This window comes from Xenopus laevis, chromosome 9_10S, assembly GCF_017654675.1.
Source record: "Xenopus laevis strain J_2021 chromosome 9_10S, Xenopus_laevis_v10.1, whole genome shotgun sequence".
Lineage (NCBI taxonomy): Eukaryota > Metazoa > Chordata > Amphibia > Anura > Pipidae > Xenopus > Xenopus laevis.
The window spans coordinates 71,380,397-71,394,600 of record NC_054388.1 but is presented as its reverse complement, the minus strand read 5'-3'; the positions used below and the strand labels follow the sequence as shown (position 1 = coordinate 71,394,600).

Sequence of the window (14,204 nt, the reverse complement as noted above, 5' to 3'; positions counted from 1 at the left end):
TTGTGGATTAACCTCCAATAATGCTTAATGCTGCTCTATATATTGTTCAAGCAACATGTATTACATGTAATGTAATAAACCATTCCTAGAAGATGATCTGTTGTAACCGAACTAAAGCAGTAGTTCATTTAGTTGCATATATCACTTGTCTTTCCAGTTGTGGGACTTATTATGAGGATTTTTATGGGGAAATTATGAGCAATTCTTTTCGATTTATGAGAAAACAAATGACCATGACATGAAGAAAAGTTACTTGCCTGCACTGTATATGAGCTGTATAGTGTAGTCTTGTTGAAGTCCGGTACCAGATGTGCAAATCATAGATTCCATTTTATACCAAATGTTAATGGTTGGTGTTTGTTGGCACTTAACAAAATGACTGATTTAGACAGCTTAATATAATAAAGCATATCGGGGTGCCTACGATTCCTTAACTGTGCTCTTATTCATTCCTGGTGTAAAACTGTAGCTACTTAATAGCTAGTATGACATTAGCCTGATCAAAGAAATGCAGATTCAAATTTAAGAACGTGTAAAATTACAAATTCGGATTCATAAAAAAAATCATAAAATCATTAATATAGAAAACATTTTAGTTGGAATAGCAATAATTTTTTTTCTTATGTGAAAAAAGCAACTACCTTTTATACTTCAAAGCTGGCCTTCTGTCAGTTTATTTAACAGTGCTGTTTGCTAACAGACACCAGCAGAATTCTTGTATATTAATAATTGCACTTTTATTCATTCTCTAGGCACTTTTTGTATTCATGGCATTATCTTTTGCCCGTGATGAAATAATATGGCTACTCCGTCATGCAGACAACATTCCCAAGAAAGTTGCAGATGACTTTATGGATAAGTGAGTTGTCTTTTTATCTCTTGAGTGTTTAAAATATGGCTAATTTTAACTGCAGTAATTGTTATTTTTGTGTACAGACAGCCTATTGACCTAATATTGTTTAGTATGAAATCAAAAAGGATGAATATACAAAGAAAGGGATCTGTTATTTCTAACATACTGGATAAAATATTTTGATGCACCAACAAATATTTTTCTATGTACATCCGGCCAGGCAAAAGCTGTAGAAATGGCAGCATGTTTAATAGTAAAATAATGAAGCAGGTCTGTACAGGTATGGAATCAGCTCTACGGAAAACTGTTATCCAGATTGTGCCGAATAATCTAGAGGCCATCTACCATAGATTTAATCAAGTAATTACATTTTTTACAAATGATTTCTTTTTTCTTTGTAATAATAAAACAGTAGCTTATATGTGATCCCAAATAATATAAGATTAATCCTTATTGGAGGCAAAACTATTCTACTGGGTTTATTTAAAGGGTTGTTCACCTTCATACGCTTTTTTGAGTTTTCAGTTGGTCACAGCTAGCTCACCAGAAATAAAGACTTTTTCCCAATTACTTTCTGTTTTCTATTTGTGACCGTTTTTCTAATAGTGAAGTGTAAGGGTCAGAGCACATCTCAGATTCGGGGAGATTAGTCGCCCGGCGACTCTTCTTCAGGGTGACTAATCTCCCTGAACTGCCTTCCGCCGGCTAGAATGTAAATCGTCGGCGGGATGGCATTCGGAGTGCTTTGCTTTCCGACGTCACCTGAAGTTTCCTCATGAGGCAGCTTCGGGTGACTTCGGAAAAGGAATTGCTCAGAGTGCCATCCTGCCAGCGATTTAAATTTTAGCAGGGGAGGCAGTTGAGGGAGATTAGTCACCCCGACGAAGAGTCGATTTCTCGCCAGGCGAATAAACCCCCCCCCCCCCGAATCAAAGTTTCATTTTTCACCTTCTAAAGCAGCTCTGGGAAGGGGGGGTCGCTAACTCTTTAACTGTTCTAAGTTGATACATTTGTTATCTTTGTCCCTGCTAAGCAGAATCCGAGTTTCATTTGAGGCAACTGTTAGAATTGATACAATAGTAGCTAATATTGCAAAGATACTGCTGAGAAATGTATCAATTAATTGTATTTACTACATGTATCAGATTGTAAAAGTTTAGAATGCTCCTGGATCACTGAGCTGCCAGACTGAAACACTACAGTCAGGAATGAACATTAAGATTTAAGCTTACATTTTGGGAAAACTGCAAAAAATAAAAGATGGAAAGCAATTGAAAATAGTCTTTGTGCATGGTAAATAATTCTGAAAACCACTCAACTGAAAAAAAAGTATTTGGAAGGTGAAGAACCCCTTTTATTTTGGCATATGAAATTTTCAAAACTGCCCAATTTCCAAACCAAAAGTAGTGCTTGGCTATCAGTTGGGATCAGCAGGCCACTACAGGTATACCAATAATAGTTTTTGTGATTTGACTAATCTAATTTTTATAATATGCCTGTGTCTTAGGTTGGGGAGGTGCTGTTGATTAGCCCATTCTATTGTGCTCCTTTATTCTATATAGCAACTGCACCAGAATGAATAATAAAAATAAATACTGCCACTACTTACATGTGTCATTTGTTAAAACGATAAAGTATTTTCTTATATTTTTGTGTAACTAACGTAAAAGTGATCAGCATTAGAGCCACCTGAAGCAAGTTGGAGCATTTGGATGTTAAACATACATGCAATTGATTCTGCAGCAGTATGCATAAAAGTGGCCCTGTGTATACACCATACAGTTTTACAATCCTTCACTGAATATACAAACAACTTAATTTTATTGTCATTCATTCTTACTGACTGACATTGTTTTCTTATTTCTTATAGGCACATTGCTGAGCTCATATTTTATATGGAAGAACTTCGAGCGCATGTACGGAAGTACGGACCAGTGATGCAGCGATACTATGTGCAGTACTTGTCTGGCTTTGATGCAGTTGTATTAAATGAGCTTGTTCAGGTAAGAAGTTTTTGTTTTGTGTATGATGACTTTTTTTCAAGCCGAAGATATTTTGTTACCAAGTGTATTAACAAAATGTACACTTTAAATTGGTGACAAGTCATGGTAGTAAGATGATGTCTATTGGACTGACTTAAGTCTTTTACTTATCTTGATTACCACGGAATATAAAACTACTGTATTTTGTATGTGAAAGAAGGGAACATGTTAAAAAGCAGTTAAAAATGACACCTTATAACCTTACCCAAATTGATATCTGACTGATTGGACTTTAATGTTTAGCATTATTAAGATAAAATATAAACAAGCAATATTACTAAGCATCACATCAAACCATATTGAAAGTACAATTTTGTTCATTATGTTTAACAGCAAAAACTGGATTCCTATAAACACTAGATGGCTCTCCTGTGCATTTCTTTAATCAAAATATAATTTGGTTTCATCAAATAAGACAAATTTAATGTTAATTCTCTAACCCACAAAGATGCATAAATGCAAAAGAATTTGATTTGTGTGCTGATTTTATCTTATTGTTCAGCTCTAAATGCTAAACTAACGGATTATTTTTAGATATGAGCAGTCTCTTTTTTTTTTACAAAGGGAACATTTTTATGAAAAATAACTTTGCTTTGTGTTCTTATAGAATCTTTCTGTGTGCCCTGAGGATGAATCCATTATAATGTCGTCATTTGTAAACACTATGACCTCCCTGTGTGTGAAACAAGGTAAGAAGTATTTTGCATGGCTAGCCCAGAAACGCGGAATATTTGCGTATAATTATGAATGTGTATCTATAGAAGGAGAAATTTAATTTATGCATTTTATTGCTTTACTTTACATGAGCAGAATATGGCCATTCTGAATGTTTTTTTTTTCTCTCTCTCTAGTTGAAGATGGAGAGGTTTTTGACTTCAGAGGAATGAGACTGGATTGGTTTAGATTGCAGGTATTTAGATTGTTATTTAAGAGAGCTTTGCTGGGTCATGTTGTTGGAATTCATTGTTCATTATGTTTGTAAATGAAACCTTTCTTTACCAAATAATAGTGTTGATACACAGACTGTATTATTACTGCCAGGCATATGGTACAGAGGATGAACAAGCTCTTTGTTGCATTCATGGATCACAAGTAGGTACTTGTCGTCCTCCTGGCAATAAAAATTAGATTTTTTTCTACTGCAAAAACTTTCATTATATAATATTTACTTTTGTAAGACATATGTTGTTATATAAAAGTAACAATAGTTTTAAAGTCCAACAGAATTGGACAATAGCCAGTCATGTGATACACAATCTATTTTCCAGAACCCTGTTGTTCAGGAAGAGCCAAATTGTAATAATTATCATCTTTTTTTCAGGTGTTAAAGCATTATAGGATTATTTTATTAAAGAACCAGTAACAAAAAAAGTTGTTTTGTGTAGATATAAATCAAATGCACTACTGCTCTTCACCCTTTGTCTAGTCATTGCACTTAAACACCGGTTACTTTATGAAAGTTAAATCTTGGGAAAATTGTATTCCCAGCAACTAATTTAGTTTTAAACAATACCTTCAGGATATTGTTAACACCTTTACAAATTTATTTAAATTTATACTATACCAAATTTCCTCTAGGTGTCAGCACACAGTGATGCATAGCAGCAACACTGTATTCTAACACCTATCGACTTTAATTCCTGCATGCAATTTGCTTCTGGGATTAGCAATTTCAACACAAATTATACAATAGATAGTTAAAGGCAAACTAAAACTCAACAAAGAATTAGTCTAGACATGTTGCAACCTATCTCTCTGTACCAGCCCAAGATTACCTAGCTCTTTAGCAATGAAGCTCTCTACCTCCAAAGATGCCTGTAGTAGTTCCCTGTCTTGTTTCATGCAGATTCATTTCACATTCTAGGCTACCTGAGTTTAGAGGCCAACAGTATATGTACAATACAACTTTAGCGAGGCCAATATTAAATTCAAGTATAAATTACAAGACAGCATAGAATCCAGTTCATTCTGCTTCAAAATTTATTAATATAATTTATACCATCTAATGACAGATGTAATCTCACTCTGAGAATTTTGATGACCTCTAAAATTAGCTTGGCAGCTCAAAGAATAATGAACCTGCGTTGAGCCACTGGCTTGGCAAAAATGACTGAACAAGATAAATACATGTATGGAATTTGTTTATCTGGAAACCTGTTATCCAGAAAATTCCAAATTATGGCTCCCATAGACTCCACCATAATCAAATAATCCAACCTTTTAAAAAATTATTTCCTTTTACTCTGTAATTATAAAACAGTAGCTTGTACTGCAAACTAAGATATATTTTAATCCTTATTACATGATTTTCTAGTAGACTTTAGATATGAAGATCCAAATTACAGAAAGATCTGTTATACGAAAAACCCCATATCTCGAGAATTCTGAGTAACCGGTCCCATACCTGTATTGGGATCTGCTGTGGACAGCTTGAACATGGATCATTACAATGTCAACCTCTGGGCTTGCACAGTAACTTCAGCATCTCTAGCCATAATCTTTTCTAATTGACATTAAACAAGTCTTAAGTTTTGATTGATTAGTTTTGATTTCATAGTAATAACCAAACCATGTATCAATCACAGTCCTATTGTTCTTTCTGTGTGTTTAAAGGAAAACTATACCCCTGAACAATGTAGGTCTCAAAATATATTGCATAAAACTGCTCATATGTAAAACCCTGCTTCATGTAAATAAATTGTTTTTGTAATATAATTGTTTTAGTAAAATGTGCCATTGGGTAATCATAAACAGAAAATTGCTATTTTAAAAAAAATAAGGACCTCCCCCTGGGATCATAGGATTCACAGTGCACACAAACAAACCAAACCTGTTAGGTCACATGAGCCAATTAACAGACAGTGTTCTGTCTTTTGCTTCCACACTTCTTTCTGTTACAGTTAGAGCTGTAGTATTTCTGGTCAGGTGACCACACAGACCATCACGAAATGGGGGCTCAAGGCAAATGATGTAAAAGGACAATATACTTAAAAATAGATAGCAGTTTGGTAAGATTCTTTGATATGCCACTTAATGTGAGATCTGTTTCTTAAGTATGAATTAAGGGGGTATAGTTTTTCTTTAAATGTTCAGATAGTTTTTTTTTTTTTTTTTTGTTAATGTATCCCATTCCTGTATGTGAATAATTTAGCCTAGAGGTAAACTGCTGTGGAGACTACCTAATCAAGTAATTTAAGACTGCTGGCAGTGTATTCTGCTGACCCACCAGTCGGCACCATCTTATTAATCAAAAAACATTCTTCCAAGAATAAATAATTGCTAATGTCAGAAAACATACTATCACAAGGGTTGAAGTTTTTATCTTCTTGAGAAAGTATGTAAGCAATAATGAAAGAGGGTTATTGGCTCCAGGGATGCAGAGATTTGTGGGGATGTTGTTTTTTTATGTAACACATTGTTTTACAAGCAAAACTTTTAAAAAGACTTTCAGATTTGTAATCAGAGAAATGTTGGCTGGAGAGTAACTGTAAGAATTGTCTGAACATCTGTGCAACAGTAGCTGAATTGCACTTTGTCTGTTCTGACCTGAGAATGCTTTGATGATTCCAAAATGGCTTCCGTTTGTGTTAATTTTGGCTTGGAAACTAGGAGGCTATGCAACAAAATGCATAATGGTTTCGACAAAAACAAGCTGCCCTTTTCTCAGTTGCCTTTCAAGGAGGGCAAAACTGCTTGAAAGTCAAAATCTGTTGGCATTTTTGTCTTTGTTTTCAGATAATGTTAAAACCATGCTTCAAAAGATGTGCTGACATCTTACATCCCACTTCTATTGAGTCATGGAAATCTGTAGAGAGCATTTTAACAGATTCATAGCTGCTCGGAATGAAATTCAGAGGTGCTTAGGCTCAGGAATTTGCATTAGAAGTTACTGCCAAACTTTCTGTAAGCTCCTTTCCCCCCCCCCCCTTTTACAGAACATAAGCTTTATGCTGCAAACAATGGCACTTTAATCCTAGCAATTCAAATATTAGTGCCACTCAGTAGGCTTCATAGATTCTCCTGTAACCCAGACATTTGCATTGAGGAAAGATTTCTTAAGTAGGTAAAGGTTTTGTTTGAACCCATTCATAAAAAGAAAGCGTTGGACTTCAAAAATGTACATTAAAATCTAAACTTTAGTTGTTTAGCTGTTATAGACCTGAACATTTTATTTCAGATTGGTGGAGTAGGAAAATTCTCAAATAATGTTTTCAGGCTCTTGCTGTCATCTTACTAAGCCTGGCAATGTCAGTGTGTAATGATACAATATATTCATTTTATGTGGTATATTTCATGCGTGCATTTACTGTAAAAAAATTTTTTAAAAAAAAGCTACCTGAGATGGAGTCACGTTATGAGGTATTCTCTATTATTTTTCCTGTTTAGAAATGTATATCTTCTATTATTTATCTTATACCCAGTGGGCAGAAGGTGCGTATTACCTAGAGATTTACTTTACATGTGATGGACACAACATGGAGGTACCCCGTTTTCTCACAGGGCAATTAAAATGGTCATAGTGTCTAATTGCCTGCCTAGAGTTTTTGCTTTTTTACTGTCTTTCGCTGTTTAAAACGCCACTATCATGAACACATGACCTTTGATAATTCAAGGACTGTTTCTCCCATGGGCATCAAAGGCACCTGCATGATTGCTTTTTGTTGATTTAGCATGACCTATTGTGGCGCATTTTAATCAAGAAGTGTGTTTGTTTGTTTGGTTCAAAGGCATATACCAGTGTTTCCAAAGCTTCATTAAGTCTCGCAGACCACAAAGAACTTGGAAAAATGATGAACACTATAATATTCCATACCAAAATGGTGGATTCCTTAGTGGAGATGTTGGTGGAGACATCAGACCTTTCAATATTTTGGTAAGTGTTTCCATTGGATCAACAGTAATTGTGCCTTAAAGATCTTTATAACTGGTATTCAGAACTCATTTTTCCAGAGATGTGCAAACATATGCTTCATTTAATTTGTGTATTGGCAGTATATTTATTGTAATGTGGTAGTCTTGTCCCTTGCTCTCTGCAATGGAAACGTTGCATAGTTCTACCATTTGTTTTCAATGGGATTACTCCATTATTGGCAGAGCTCCTGTTTTGCTTTGCTGGAGCAAGTATTTCTTTGGATCAGTATGACTCATTTCTTTTCAACTCTGACTTAACCATTTTTCTTAACATTCCTGATCCTCATGTAAACATAAATGATTTCCCAAATATCTGAAGGTTTGCTACTATTTTTTATAACCAATGTTGCAAAGTGCACACTTCAGCAAATCTGGATATAGTTGGACTGTGTTGAGGAAACTCTGATTTCCTGTAATGTTGGTTTTGGCTATTATGTGCACGTGCTCACATTTTACTGCTTGTGACAAATAATTCTTGCAGCTTGTTATTTTCTCTTCTGTGGATTTGGTATTTCCCATGGTTGTGGGATATACAGAAAGATTTATGGAGATCTTGGAGAAGCTGGTGGCCAGAAAAATATATTGAAGAGCCACACGCTGCCGAGGGCCTTTAGCTGGACTTCATTAGAACCTGTACTGTGTTGCCCAGTGCTTTTTGGCTACATAAACAGAATGTCCATCATTTTCACTTGGGGATCTTGACTTTCTTTACTGTTTGATCTACACTCTACTTAATATTAAAGGAGCACAACTATGTTGCAGGGTAGATCAATATTATGATTGTAGTAATGTATTCTATATTGTAATTTTTTGTTTTGTTTTATGGTTAATGCGGCAGGTTTAACCATTTATTTTTACTGTTATTTTTCCAGCTTTTACAGCCGAGCTTTTGAGAAAATGTTTCAGCAGTGTTTGGAGCTGCCTTCCCAGTCAAGATATTCAATCTCCTTCCCACTTTTATGCACTCACTTTATGAGTTGCACTCATGAACTTTGCCCTGAAGAGGTACTTTCTATTAACATTTCATTCAACCTCATTCAAGGTTTTTTTTTTTCATTTGCCAATGTTTTTGCCAAATAAGGGTAAGGTACACGGGGAGATTCGGGGAGATTTAGTCGCCTGGCAGTTAATCGTCTCTTCTTCTGGGCGACAATCTCACCGAACTGCTTTCCCCTGCCTTCCCGCCGGCTACAATGAAAAATTGCCAGCGGGATGGCACTCGCGGGTTTCGTTTTTCGAAGTCGCCCAAAGTTTCCTCGTGAGGCAACTTCGGGCGACTTCAAAAAAGGAAGAGCCGCGAGTGCCATGCTGCTGGCAATTTTTCTCATTATAGCAGGTGGAAGGCAGGGGTAAGCAGTCGCCCCGCAGAAGAGGCGATTTGTCGCCGGGCGACTAAATCTCCCCGAATCTCCCAGTGTGACCTTACCCTAAGACATAAGTGTGCCCAACTTTCCAATATGCATTTCCATTGGTTTTAAACCATATATATAATTATATGTAATTGCTATTTAAAAGCCGTGTCTGTCGGTCCCTTTTAAATGCTCTGCATTGCTGGTTCTGACTTTAACAACATAAAAGAAGACATTTGATAACCCTTTAAGCATGTAAACATGGGATCTTCGTTAGATGAGAAGTGAATCTCGGCAAGCAGACAGGTGGCATTTTGTGAAAACTGTTATTAAGGCAAGCTTTACATAATTTCAAAATCTTGAATCTAATGCCCATGAACTGGCTTACACCACTATTGTCTGTAAGGAGGGAGGGGAATGCAGTGAGGACTATGAAGTGTGGAATGGAAAAAGTATTTGCTTGCCCTGCCTCTATCCCTGAGGCATAGAGGCGGGGCAGGCAATATATTATTGACAGTGGAGATTTTAAAATAACTTTTTTTATAACTGATATTGATGTGTTAATAACCCACAAAACTTTTTTTTTTTTTTTTTTTTTTGAAGTGGGCTTTTATTAAGCATCTTTTTATGTCTGTGTGACAGGTCCCCTATATTGCAGTTACATTAGCAAATAGCCATTAAACATGTATAATGTTACCTAGAATTACAATTCTTTTGTTAGGCACATTTTTTTAATTTCTGGTTTATATCCTCTTAAAAATAGAGGACCTGTTATCCAGAATTCTCGGGATGTGGGGTTTTCCAGTTAAGAGGTCTTGCTGTCATTTGAATTTCCGTAACTTTAGTCTAGTAAAAAAAATTAAAACATGAATTTTCTCTGATAGGATTTTTTGCCTCAAAAAAAGGATTAATTATATCTTATTTGGGAACGAGTACAAGGTACTGTTTTATTATTGCATAGAAAATAGAAAAAGGAAATATTTTTAAACAAATTAGAATGATTTGATTGAAATGGATTTTATGGGAGATGACCTTCCCATAATTTGGATCTTTCTGGATAGTGGGTTTCCAAATAACAGATCCCTTACCTGTATCTTAAAAATGAGGCTTCAATAGCAAACTTTAAAGGGACATTTTGTATTGGGTTTTATGAAATTTATCCTTGTTGGAAATTTCATGTCATTCCAAGTTCTCAGTGGCGTAACTACCGGGGGAGCAGGGGGTCTGCACCCCCTCAGGGCCCTCCAGCAGCTCGCGCCACTCTGTTCTAATGCGGCCGTTTCCGGCCGTACGGAGGGAGGCTGGGCCAGGCTGCACGTCCCGCGCCAGGGCCCGCCCCCCTCTAGTTACGTCTCTGCAAGTTCTGTAAAGACTATGCATTTTTAAATATATTTTTATGGCACTGTTTGTACTTTTTACTTTTTCATAAACTATTTTGCTTTACAGCTTGCATTTTCTTGGACCAAATATAGCATTATTTGATAAAAGTGTTATTTCAGCCTTGGATACTCCATTATGTACACCCAACAATGAACGAAAAGATTTCCTTATCTAATATAATACAAAAAATTAGCTGTTATCTGAGGAAGATAACCTGACATGATCCTGTTGATTGAGGTGCTTTGCATTGTTATATTTTAATCCCACGTGCAGCCAGGATCTCCTTATCGTAAGGAAACAAAATCATAATGTAAACATTTATTAAAGCCAATAGGAATATTTTTGCCTCCAATAAGGATTAATTTTATATTAGTTGGTATCAAATGCTAGATACTGTTTTATTATTACAGAGAAAAGGGAAATTATTTAAAAAATATATATTATTTGATTAAAATGGAGTCTATGGGAGATGGCCTTCCCGTAATGCTGAGCTTTCTCGATAATGCGTTTCTGGATAACTGATCCACATTGGCTGTGTTTATTTTCATACTGTATTTGGATGGTTACTACCTTGTCTTTGTGGTGGAATTTCTGGGTGTAGAAAATGTTTGTAGCAATGCCAGTCTTTTATCTTAATATTTAGATTATCCCTACACACAGTTGAAGATTTCCCAACTGAACGGAAAGTGGCTCCTTTTTTTTTTTTGTCGAGATTTATTGAATCTGCAAAACTGTATGAGATTTTCTTATGATGCACATTAAGAACTTCAGCTTGCAGCATGTGTTCTGCCTCTGTGCAACCCAGCTGCAAATTGTTTTTTTTGTTTTTTTTTTTTTAAGAGATTTCAGTTAAAATTTCCAAGAACAAAATATCTTCCATCTCTGTTAAAAAAAAATGTATATTTCAGATTTTCATTTCACGAGAAGCAGTCCCTTTTTAAGTAATGTTCATTATTATAAACTTCCTAAAGTGTGCATGTATTGTGTTTAAACATTTAAAAAAGTAATACATTTATGGAAAGGCTAACAGTCTTCCAGACATTTTGGTAGGACTGTGCTGCTTTTGCATTCAATTTGTATAACAAGCTGTCCAAGCAGAACCTTTCTGCGTATTTTTGGTTAATTTAATTTATTCAGTTGTTAAAACACTATCCTGCAGAATAAATATTCTGGATACTGTGGTCTTGTTAATTTTAAGAGAAATAACACATTTCTCCCTCACAGCGGCATCACATTGGAGACCGCAGTTTGTCACTATGTAACATGTTCTTGGATGAAATGGCAAAGCAAGCTCGAAATCTAATTACAGACATCTGCACAGAACAATGTACTCTTTGTGATCAGGTAAATGCAATATATGTTTTTTACCATTAAATCGTGGAGGAGAAGTTGATAATACTATGAATTTTTGACAAAAGCTATATTTTGTCTTCATTGGGTAAGGATATTAATCTGTAACTAGTGTTTTCAGGAAGCTATTTCCTTAAGTGGAACAAGGCCACACATTCATTGAAAACTATTATATCAATTAGAATTTTTAAATATTATTCAGAATGTAGGCAGTATATGACAATAGCAAACTTGTTTTAGTCATTAGATTCTTTACAAAACACAAGATCATTACAATAAAGGCTTGTACTTTAAACCATATCTACTTACCTGACTTATCTGTCTTTGACATCACCATATAAGGCTGCATTAACTAATAGCCCTGGTCTCCAGGTTCCTCAGGGTTTTCCTCTGGGAAGGTGGCAGTTAAGGGGGGGGCTTTGGTTACTTCTGGCCCTATCTGATGCTGCTGTCCATTCTAATTTAATCCCTTCTGCCAGGCCATAGTCCAAGGGAGCTAATGCTAAGCCTGGCAGGACGGAATTGAGATTTAGGTGGCTATAATGTATTTTCATAGGTTATTGTGAAGTCCTTCCATAAAGCTCACCCTCAGAACAATTTTTTTTTTTTAAAGTTTTGAGCTTTGTATTGTGCAATAGGAAACCTTATTCTAGAAGTAAAGCCTCTAGGTGGAAATTTGCTATCCTGAACTTCCCATGAAGATCCCATGTTGGTGAGTTTAGGAGGCAGATTTATCAAAGTGTAAATTTAGAAGTCGACACAAAAAAAAACTCACCCCCTTTCTATTCAATCCCATGGCGTTTTTAAAAGGATATTCATCAAATGGTGAACTATGTTAATCACTACGATTCTCAAAATCCCATAGGAAAGAATAGAAAGTGGGTGAGTTTTTCTGTGCTGAGTTGTAGTCTCACTTTTTGATAAATCTGACCCTAGAGGTCATTTATAGTATTTGACTTCTTCATGTTGCCGTTTGTGAAGTCACTCTTAAATCTTTTCAATGTTTTTTGGTAATATATTCTCCAAATATGAAAATAATTTGAGACGACTATGTACTATAACATACATCAAGGCATATATAGTAGGCTTGTAATCTTTGGCTGTGTCCTTACTGTAGACCGTTATGGGCCGAAGGGCTTTTCAAGCTGCTACATATGGGGACATTCAGAGGAATATGAAAGCGGTAATGTAATCAAAAGCATTTCCAATGAGTAAAGTGTTGCAAAGTTTACTTATAACTTTAGAGCAACCACTCAGCAGGTAGTATATACACACACCACACACCCCCATGTGTGTATGTAGATGTGCTTGTGTTGGGGATTTAGATTAAACCCCCACCGGAGCAGGGGCTGATATTATGTTGATGGCTACAGGGGAAAACTTATACATATTAATTATAATGCAATACTGTAGCTATATGTATTGCTTTTATAACTCCTTAAACAACCATATGTTTCTGCACAACCAAATAACTCCCAAGCCAAGTCTTATTTGCCTAGAGTTACATTAAGGTAGTCCACACAGGGCGTTTTGGGGAGGTTTGGTCGCCTCCCCCAAAACGCCCTGTGTGGCCTGACCCTAAGGGTTAGTCCACATGAGGAGATTCAGGGAGATTTTGTTGCCTGGCGACTAATCGCCTCGTGTGTGACAATCTCCCTGAACTGCCTCAGCGTGTTTTCCCATAGGCTACAACGTTGCCAACTTTGGGCGACTATTGAAAACGCATCGCCACGTGTGCTTTAGCGCAGGTGACTTTTAATTGTAGCCTATGGGAAAACATGCTGAGGCAGTTTGGGGAGATTGTCGCTCAGAAGACGAGGCGATTAGTCTCCAGGCGACAAAATCTCCCCGAATCTGCTCGTGTGGACTAACCCTAATACTTATAAAATTTCTCTGTATAGTGATCATTATATTCATTGTTTCTGTGTAACAATGGCATGATAACACATGGGCTTGAGGAGTTTGTTTTATTGCTTTGTATTTATTTTTTACCTTTTTCTTAATTTTGTATAAAAGCAACATAATGGTGAATGTCCACCTGCGCTATATACATTATAATGAGCTGCCATGGATACATTTTTCTTGCTTGATTTTTCTGCTGTAGTTGCTGCCAAAGCACTGTGCCAAAACAATCAGTCAAGCGGTTAACAAAAAGTCGAAAAAGCAGACTGGAAAGAAAGGAGAACCAGAAAGGGAAAAACCTGGAGTTGAAAGCATGAGAAAGAATAGACTTGTGGTAACAAAGTAAGATATCTTTTTCACATTCTGTGCACAAAATAATTAAAATGTGTATGTGCAACAGTCTGTTAGTTCAGAATG

General features: G+C 36.0%; 1 protein-coding gene across 4 annotated transcripts in view; it reads left to right on the top strand.

The window, feature by feature from the left end:
- Positions 1-14,204, top strand: part of nckap1.S (NCK-associated protein 1 S homeolog) — a 65,645-nt gene that overhangs the window by 38,977 nt on the left and 12,464 nt on the right. For all 4 annotated transcript variants that reach the window (XM_041578905.1, XM_041578904.1, XM_018238904.2 and 1 more), the window contains 8 exons: positions 753-859; positions 2,724-2,856; positions 3,503-3,584; positions 3,747-3,805; positions 7,623-7,768; positions 8,679-8,811; positions 11,760-11,879; positions 13,990-14,129. In XM_041578905.1, coding sequence (XP_041434839.1) covers positions 753-859; positions 2,724-2,856; positions 3,503-3,584; positions 3,747-3,805; positions 7,623-7,768; positions 8,679-8,811; positions 11,760-11,879; positions 13,990-14,129 — 920 coding nt within the window. The remainder of the gene's footprint in view (positions 1-752; positions 860-2,723; positions 2,857-3,502; positions 3,585-3,746; positions 3,806-7,622; positions 7,769-8,678; positions 8,812-11,759; positions 11,880-13,989; positions 14,130-14,204) is intronic.